At 36.4% G+C, this 9,634-nt stretch overlaps 1 protein-coding gene across 1 annotated transcript; it reads right to left on the minus strand.

Annotated features, from left to right (window-relative positions):
* Positions 1–7,184: 7,184 nt before the first annotated feature.
* Positions 7,185–9,215, minus strand: LOC120089184 (L-ascorbate oxidase homolog). Its single transcript, XM_090306016.1, has 3 exons — positions 8,950–9,215; positions 7,713–8,822; positions 7,185–7,612 (listed from the first exon to the last, which is right to left on the minus strand). The coding sequence occupies exons 1-3, from the start codon at positions 9,195–9,197 to the stop codon at positions 7,312–7,314; spliced, it is 1,659 nt and encodes a 552-aa protein (XP_090162142.1). The 5' UTR covers positions 9,198–9,215; the 3' UTR covers positions 7,185–7,311.
* Positions 9,216–9,634: the final 419 nt, after the last annotated feature.

Genomic DNA, 9,634 nt, shown 5'->3' on the forward strand with positions numbered 1-9,634 from the left:
TCACCATTGGGACAATGATCTAGTGGTTCGTAAACTATTAATAAGGAAAAACTGAATATATCAGTAAAGGGAAAGAAAAGTCATTTTCCCATATTTTATCATTTCCTCACCACCAGTATTTATACACCAATAATGTAACTGAAAAATCAAAACTAACAAAATCTATACAACAGAAAATATAACAAAAGCAAATCTATACAACAGAAAATATAACAGGTGCTTAACTAATCCAAAATTACGACTAATATCCCCCCTCAAGTTAGACAATATAAATTGATTATACCCAACTTGCATAAAATGGAAAAGTAAGTAGGAGCAAGTAGAACCTTTGTAAAAATATCAGCAAGTTGTCCCTTAGACTGAACAGGCAAAAGTTTAAGAGAACCCTCAGCAACTTTATCTCTGACAAAATGACAATCAAGCTCTATATGCTTAGTTCGCTCATGAAAAGTTGGATTAGTAGCAAGATATATGGCTACTTGATTATCATAAAAGATGATAGATGGTTGCACAATTGGGAAACACAAATCTTTGAGCAAAGAAGTCAACCAAACAATTTCACAGACCATGGAGGCAAGTGCTCGATATTCTGCTTCAGCGGAAGAACGAGATACAACACTTTGCTTCTTAGATTTCCATGAAACAAGAGTGTCTCCCAAGAAAATACAGAAACCAAAAGTGGATTTTCTTGTATCAAGACAAGATGCCCAGTCAGAATCCAAAAAAGCCTGCAATCGAAGAGTCTTTGTTAGAGATATCAAGATACCTTGTCCCGGTGATGACTTCAAGTATCTTAATAGATGATGAGTAGTTGCAAGGTACGTTTTACATGGAGAAGCTACAAACTGACTTAGTTTGTTAACTGCAAAAACTATATCCGGCCGTGTGATGGTGAGGTAGAGAAGTTTCCCAATCAATCGACGATAAGAAGAGGGATCTTTCAACAAATCAGCATCCGACTTCTTCAACTTGATATTAGGATCTATAGGAATAGAAACAGGTTTAGCACTTAACAAGCCAGCCTCTTCCAACAATTGAAGAGTATAGTGCCTCTGAGAAATAGAGATACCTATATGGGATCGTGCTAGCTCGAGGCCTAAGAAATATTTGAGATCACCAAGATCTTTGAACTCAAAACGACTGTGCAACAATAACTTAAGCTGATTGAGCTGCTGTAAATTTGCTCTTGTGATGACTATATCATCAACATAAACAAGGAGAGCAATAAAGGAGTTACCTTGACCTCGAACAAACAGAGAATAGTCAACTTTCGATTGAGTGAAGCCTAGCTCAATCAAAACATCAGAAAACTTAGCAAACCATTGTCGCAAGGCTTGTTTCAAACCATAGATGGACCTTTTGAGTTTGCAGACAAGCTTACCATTTGAATGAGAAGAACCCAGAGGATTGTAACCAAGAGGGAGATCTATATATACTTCCTCAAACAAATCACCATGGAGGAATGCATTATTAACATCTAATTGTAAGAGATTCAAATTATGAGAGATAGCCAATGTAAGAAGAATATGAACAGCAACCAACTTGGCAACAGGAGAAAAAGTCTCAGTGAAATCCAATCCCTCTTGTTGAGTATAGCCCTTGGCAACGAGCCTTGCTTTATACCATTCTACTGTCCCATCGGCTTTGTGCTTGATCTTATAGACTCATTTTCAGCTGATTGTATGTTTTGTTGGAGGCAGCACCACAACATCCCAAGTATCATTGTCTTCCATGGCCTAAATCTCAATTCTCATAGCCTCCTTCCAATGATCAAAAGGGACGGCCTGGTAGGAAAATTGGTGTTCATAATAAGAGGATATAGCCAAGGAAAAATTTCGAAAATTTAGGGAGAGGTTTGTATATGATAAGACCGCAAATATGGGATGATGAGAGAAGGAAGAAGGCAAAGAAGTTGAGTGAATAAGGCTGCAATGTAGTCTTGTAGGTAAGAAGAGGGCTTAGAAATGCGATGGGATTTTCGAATTTCAAAATTAGAAACAGGTGGATGAGATTGAGAGATGTCAGGCTGTGAGATGGAAGGAGAAGTATTTAGTGCAGAGGCAGGGGTAAGGGGTGGACTAGGCTGTGAAGTGACAGGATTAGAAGGCTATAAAGTTGGTAAATGAGGTGATTCATTTTGGTTTATAGGGAGTGCAGGGCTAAGGGAAAGAGAAGGATTTGCATCACTAGGACTGTCGATGGACTGGTTATGTGGTGAAGGAAAAGTAATAGGAGTAGGGGCATTGGTAGGAGTGCTGGATAAAGAAGCCTTCTCATTGACTGTTGGACAATATATGGGCTGAGAAGAAAAATCGACAGCCACTAATTTGGGTAAAACAAGGTCATGAAGAAAAATCGGTTGTTCATTTGTGGAAGTAACTTTATGAAAGGGGAAACAGGATTCATGGAAGACAACATCTCGAGATATGAAAAACCTATTATCTTCAATATCAAACAACTTATAAGCTTTCATACCAAGTGGATAGCCAACAAAAACAGCAGCTGTGGCACGTGGTTGAAACTTGGTCCGACCATTCTGTAAAGTAGATGCAAAACATAAGCATCCGAAGGTTTGAAGAAAAGACTAATCAACAATTGTGCCATGTAGAAGTTCATAGGGAGTCTTCCAGCTTAATAGATGTGATGGAGTACGATTGATGAGGAAGACTAATGTCAGGATACATTCACTCCAAAAATGCAAAGGCACTCGAGACTGAAAGAAAAGGGCTCGAACAACATTCATTATGTGCTGATAATTTCTCTCAACAACAGAGTTTTGCTCTGGTCTTCCCACACAAGAAAACGAATGAATAACACCGTTCTAAAGAAAAAATTCAGTAAAACATAATTTGGGGGCATTGTCTGAATGGAAAATTTTGATTCTTTTATTGTATTGAGTTTCTACATATGCAAAAAAAAAATGTGGAATGATAGAAAGAACATCAGACTTCTTTTTCATCAAAAACACCTAAGTGTATCAACTATGATCATCAACCAAAGTAAGAAAATATCTATAACCAGCATATGAACATGTAGAAATGGGTCCCCAAACATCAGCATGTATAGTGTCAAAAAGAGTGGATGCTCGATGATTGTGTGATTGGAAAGCTAATCTCTTCTGTTTTGCCAACTGACAGATTTCACAAGGATGTGAATGATGTAATGAAGATGGTAGTGACAAAATAGTCTTGCAGATAAATGAGATAGAGAAGGGTGGCCAAGCCTGGAATGCCACAACTCAATCAAAGATTGTGAAACATCATTGGTAGTAGACGAAGCATGCACAAAATCAACAGCTTCATATGGATTCTTTAAGAGATACAAACCATCATGTAGTTTACCCCTGCCAATCGTCTTCAAAGTGGATTTAACCTGAATATCACAATATCTATTGGAAAATTGAACAGACAGAGAGTTATCAGATATGAGAGCACTGATAGATAACAAATTGTATTGAAATTTGTGTACAAATAGCACATGATGAAGAGTTATAGACCCAAAAAGGACAAGTGAGCTAGCATAATGAACCAGTATGTGTGTTTTGTTAGGCAAAAGGATAGAACTAGCAAAAGGCCTCAAATCAGCAAACATATGTTTTTGAAAACATATATGTGTAGAAGCAACGGAGTCAACAATCCAGCCCCCAAAAAGAATATTGGAAGAATAAGTACCTGCTACATGATTAATAGCATCATTGTCAACCTTAACAGCAACAAATTTGGACTGAAGCATAGTAAGTATATTATGACACTAAGTAAGGGTGTCATTGTTGAGGTTAACAGAAGATGTAGGTGTTGTGGGAGTAGTATCAATAGTCGAGCTTGAAGTAGAGGGGGCGACATTTGGAACCTTATGAACTTGATTAGTTATTCTGTTTCTTGGCTTGTGACCGAGCAGATAACCATGCAACTTGTAGCATTTTTCAATGGTGTGGCCAGAAATGTGACAATATGTGCAGACAGGTCGATTATTGTTTTGCTTGGATGAATTATTGGGATTGTGGTTAAGCTGGGACTGGGAATTATTTTCAGGCTTGTGGACGGCTAAAGTGACAGCAGGTGATGGTCGAGCAGAGGCAGAAATATGTTGTTCTTGTTGAAAAATTAAGGAGTAAGCCTCATTGATTGGTGGGGGAGGGTCCATAAGAAGTATCTAGGAACGATCATGGTTATATTCATCATTCAAACCCATCAGAAAACACAGCAAATATTCAAATTGGATGAAGTCATCAGTGGATCGAACACCACCACAAGTACATTTACCACATGTGCAACCCAGTCGATAAGAAATATATTCATCCCATAAGCTTTTAATTTTGGAAAAATATATAGTTATTGAATCTTGTTCTTCTTTTAGATTAGACAACCCATGTTTTAATTGAAAAATACGAGGACCATTCCTTTTCTGATACCTATCTTAAAGATCAAGCCAAATCTCCCTAGTAGAATTGGTGAAAAGAATGCTGGATGAAATTTGCTTTGAAATAGAGTTTTAGATCCAGGCAATCACAACATTATTATTCTGAATCCAAAGAGGAAGGAGATCACATGTGGGTTGAATGAGAGAGTCATCAATGAAGCCTAATTTTTTGCGAATCGACAAGGCAAGCATCAAGGTGAGAGGCTCGGTGACAAGAAGGTTGGAGGTATCGCTGTGATGAAGGATGTAAGGGTTATTATGAGAAATGGAAAAAGATTATTGGCTAGAACTGGTAAAATCAATTGACGGGATAGACGGCGTCGGAATATTGCCCGAAAAACTGACTGAAGATGACGGAAGATCAGACGAAGGAGGGGTGGGATTCATGGCTATTTGGTGCGCAAGGGAAGAAGACGAAGAGAAAGTTTTTAAAAAACTTATGATACCATATTAATAAGAAAAAATTAAATATATCAATAAAGGGAAAGAAAAGTGATTTTCCCATATTTTATCATTTCTTCACCACCAGTATTTATACACCAATAATGTAACTGAAAAATCAAAACTAATAAAATCTATACAACAGAAAATATAACATAAGCAAATTTATATAACAGAAGCTTAACTAATCCAAAATTACAACTAATATAAACCATTTCAAGCTTTAAACATAAAAACTTGTCACTTCTAAGAATCTTCCGTTTACATAACTTGTAACACCGTCTTCTAACTTTAAACAATTGGAAATAAAAATAAGAAGAAGAAACATGCCAAAAAAAAAAATGTAAATAGACAAGTGATATTCAAATGGACTTAATCAACTTGGATTCAATTTCCACGACGAAATTCTTAAAAGGAGGTAATAATTTGTAAGACCCACTTTCGGTCTACTAGTAATTGAAAATATTTTGAATATAGTATTTTTTTTTTATTATTATTACCATAGACTATTTAGATGGAGAAAATAAATTTTGAATGAAATAGAAAACAACTGGAAATTGGAAAGGGTGAAATACTTGAAAAAAAAAAAAAAAAGCACAAACAAAAACAGAAAAGAAATCTGTTTTTGAATATAGACTATTTTGAATATAGTAATTGAAAATATGTTGAATATAGTATATATTTTTTTATTTATTACTATAGACTATTTGGAAATTAGAAAGGGTAAAATACTTTAAAAAAAAAAAAAAAAAAAAAATCTAATGTGAGAAAATTTTGTAAAAGAAAAAGAATAATAATAAATAAAAATATAAAAAAGGGCTTGTGTGGGTTGAAAAAAAGTCACACAAAAAATATTAAAAAATAAAAAAGAAGGGAACGAAACGAAATGGTGGCTTTATCTAGAAGTCACCTTTGGTGTCTTATCCTGATAATACTATTGATATGACTCACTTTGTAATAATAATAAATGGTTTAATAAATGGTTTGATCCAAATCCTTCATGTGGAGAGTGTGAGTATCCTATTCAAAGACTTCATATAAGACCGGACTTCAAATAATTAATCTCTCTTTAAAAATTCATTAATTGATAAGATCAATATTTCATAGGATGATCATGTATGACTTGATTTTAATCGTAAGTGAGTTATAAACTCCTAATGTGAGATCTTGTCCTTTAATTCACACGGGTGAGAGTGGTCCGAATCGCTTACTTAATATGCCTACCATTTTACGAACTTGATTGAATGAAGAGTTGGGAACATAATTTCACAAAGATGAAATTTACCCCTTCCCCTAAAGAATAATGTACTAAGTAGTTTGTGTTTGTTGTATGAATGTTTATAAGTTTAATTGGAAGATTTCTTTTAAGTCTTGTGTTTGTTGTGGGTTGTTGTTTATGTTGGATTATGTGTGATTTGAAGTGAAGTCCTCTAAATGGTGTTTCATTGAATTTCGAAGATGAAATTCTTTTAAGGGGGAGGGAATCTGTAAGCCTTGAACCTCCTTCCTTAAATAATTTTCCAAGTTAGGTCACTAGTGAGTAGATAGGCTTAAGGTACTTAGAAGAATTAAGCTTGGTAGTAAGCGTTGGAGTGTTGAAGGGAATAGTACTTGAGACAAACTTGAGAGGTGTGATGAAGAGAGGTTTTACTAAAGAAAGGGGTGAGTTACGTGCCTAAGGTGAAGTTGGTAAAGCCTAAGGTGTAGCAAGGGGGGATATTAGGGAGAAGAATTTAATCAAATGTTAAGCTTGGAAGGAACTAAGCTAGGCGTTGGGAATGATGTCACACACAAAGGATTTAGTATGGAAGTTGAATGCTAAGTGTTGCAAGGAAGAAGACGCAACTTCAAATAAACAAAGAGTAGTTTGGGTATTCTGAAAAAATAAAAACGTGGTCCCTGTTTTAAAATCACACTATTTTATTTTGCTATAGGTGAAAGCTAAGTAGTTTCATATTTTTACTATTTATAATAATTTCTCTTTAAATATTTTCCATTAGTTCTAAATAAATATAGAATTATAGTTTAATAGAATAGTATTCTAGTAAAAATATTCGTATTGGAACTACGAAATGACTTGAATATGTAATATAATGTAAACAAGTGATCGCCGTCTTAGGTAACATATTTGTAATTTATATATTATAATACCTTTTTGAAGGAGTTGTTTCTGAATCATTGAATCAAACATAACATATCCAGTCTTACCAAGACTAATTAATAAAAATATATATTTATTTTTATTTCAGCATTCTTGATATAAAAATGAAAAAAAAAAAAAAACACACACACACAAAGGGTCTATACTACAAAGATATAATTAATTATAAGAAAATATTCTTTTATTTTTTACTCACAACCAATCATATACATGAAAAATCAACCTCTCCAAAATTACTTGACATGTATCATATTTTCACATTTGGAGTGAGGAAGGGTGGATATATTGTCTCAAATAGTATATGGCTTGGGCAATGGCATGTCCTTCACTAAACCACATAGCAAAGTGTTGTCTGGGATGTTGTACTCATCTCTGAGGGAGCGAGCTGGTGAAAGAACACTGATGTAGAGCTGTTGTCCCAAGTAACGATTTTCTGTCAACTCAGACCTCAAGTTCCACATTCCAGCATTATCAAATGTAAGAAGTATGGCTGCCCATGACTTAGGAAAGACTTGGATTGTATGCCTGCTCACGGCGTCAAGAAGATTGTAATTGACTCGTTTTTCCGGAGACCATCTCCCAGGTTCAATTCTGTGTAATATTGAATAAGAATTCATCAATCATGCCTAACTTTGGAATTAAAACATGTAATATTAACACACTAATAGTTCAAGATCACCATAATACTTACGCAACAGCGAAGAATGAGTAGCCATCCAAATGCCATGATTGAAGGCTCTTCTCATGATTCTCAAAAATGATTTCTATGAAATCACGGAAAGTTGCATTTACAACATTAGGAGCGACAGTCACAGTGGTTGCACCTTCTGTTGGCCCCTCATCGGAAATGGTATCATACTTGAACACCTTGTCAGCGACTTCAAAATACTCTGCAAGCTTCAATGGAGTTTCAGGATCAACATGAGAGACACCATTGATGGCATATCGCAACTTACCATCCACCTTACTGGCTGAATTAATGATTTTGATGGTACGAGTAATGTTGATGGAACCATAATGGTAGGATCCTTGGGGATTAGGCCTTGCAGCACTGGCAGTGAGGTTCCAACGGAAGGTACGGAATTGATTGAGGGACCAAGCCCAACCCACGGGTGCCTCAGGGATTTCAGGAGAGGCGGGGCCTTTTCCATCGGTATATCGAACAATGCCTTTACCTACAAGAAGGTTCTTAATGAATCTAGTTGATGCAACCATGTAATAGTCTTTGGGCTCCTGGTTGGCTGTGACTAGCACCGAAAAGCATTGCCCTACATGGACATCAAGTGATTCGTAATCGTTTTGCACGGTATGAGACCCCTCCATCTCTACCAACTTCATGGTGTGTCCTTGGAATCTGAAGTTGAGAGATGACTTGAGACCCACATTGCAAACTCGATACTTGTAAGTCTTTCCGGGCTTCATGGTGAAGAGTGGCTCATCGGTTCCGTCACCCTTAGCAGTCTTTCCGTTGATGAGGACACCGTCAGGTCTAGCAATGGAGCGACCGCTATCCAAAAATTGCTTGAGGGCGGTGTGGCTCTTGGTGTACCAATCACCGATAAGGACAGTATAATCATCTTCTGGGTCAGCATAAGGGACAGGAATGAGTAAACGACTATTCACACGAAGGCCACCAAAACCTCCCGCTGCCCTGTGCATGGCAGTTGATGGGTAGTAGAAGAAGCTTCCAATTTGGTCCTTAACTTGGAAATGGTAGGTGAAGTTTGTTCCTGGTGGGATTGGGCAATTGGTTCCAAGTAGTCCATCTTGCCACGAGTTCTTCCTGTGCTGAATTCCACTCCTGCAAGTTCCATCCAATTTATTAATATTATCGTTTTTTATTATTATTATGACATCGAGATAAGGAAAGTAAATTAAGAGTTAGATTTTCATGCATATGTAAATATATATGAATATAAGTGTCGTACCAATGTAGAAGAAAAGGTTCGTCAAGATTGTTGAAGACGTTAATGACTATGTTATTGTTGGATGTGGAGTTGATATTAGGTCCGGGGAATTGACCATTGATGAGAATGCCTTGTTGGGGAACGCCCAAGGGAGAGATGGTGCCATAGGTGACATTCCATGTGAAGAAGAAATAAGGGTCTTCACCCCGGACCGTCGACATTGCTGCAGCCGAGAGGCAAAGCAGCGCGGTAAACATCAACCCAGCCATCTCGTACCTCTCCCTTCTCTCGCTTTTGTTTTTTTTTTTTTTTTCCCAAATCACCGCTCTTAATCTCGAGCAGGCTATGTATCCCACAATGGGTTATTATTGTTCGTTCCCTGATGGCTAACCATTCCAATCCTTCATTTATATACATGCTAGATTCAATTTCTCAACCATTTCGACTCCAAAATTTTCTCCAACTAACCCTTCTTTCTAGCCGTGCATATTTCCCTACCTCTCGTTTTTCAGAAGAATGCTAACATCCCTCTCCAAACAAGGTGTCTCACTCAATAATTAAATTTCTAGTTGACTCTCCAAAATTAGGGAGACGCGTGGACAAATTTTATTCTCTATTTCCACTTTATTTAAACTTTAAAAGGTTATTATTTTATTTCTTTTTATAAAATAACTTTTACTTAATATGTTGTTAAATTCTAGTGTCA

The sequence above is a fragment of the Benincasa hispida genome, chromosome 10, assembly GCF_027475165.1.
Source record: "Benincasa hispida cultivar pf3 chromosome 10, pf3_genome.v1.1, whole genome shotgun sequence".
Taxonomy (NCBI): domain Eukaryota; kingdom Viridiplantae; phylum Streptophyta; class Magnoliopsida; order Cucurbitales; family Cucurbitaceae; genus Benincasa; species Benincasa hispida.

What these genes read in the sequence shown, in the direction of transcription:
- LOC120089184 (XM_090306016.1), bottom strand. Translation starts at nt 9,197, where the DNA reads ATGGCTGGGTTGATGTTTACCGCGCTGCTTTGCCTCTCGGCTGCAGCA. An exon ending in GAACCTTTTCTTCTACATTG is followed by an intron (nt 8,823 to 8,949) that starts GTACGACACTTA and finishes TGGAACTTGCAG; the next exon opens with GAGTGGAATTCAGCACAGGA. An exon ending in TACTCATTCTTCGCTGTTGC is followed by an intron (nt 7,613 to 7,712) that starts GTAAGTATTATG and finishes AATATTACACAG; the next exon opens with AATTGAACCTGGGAGATGGT.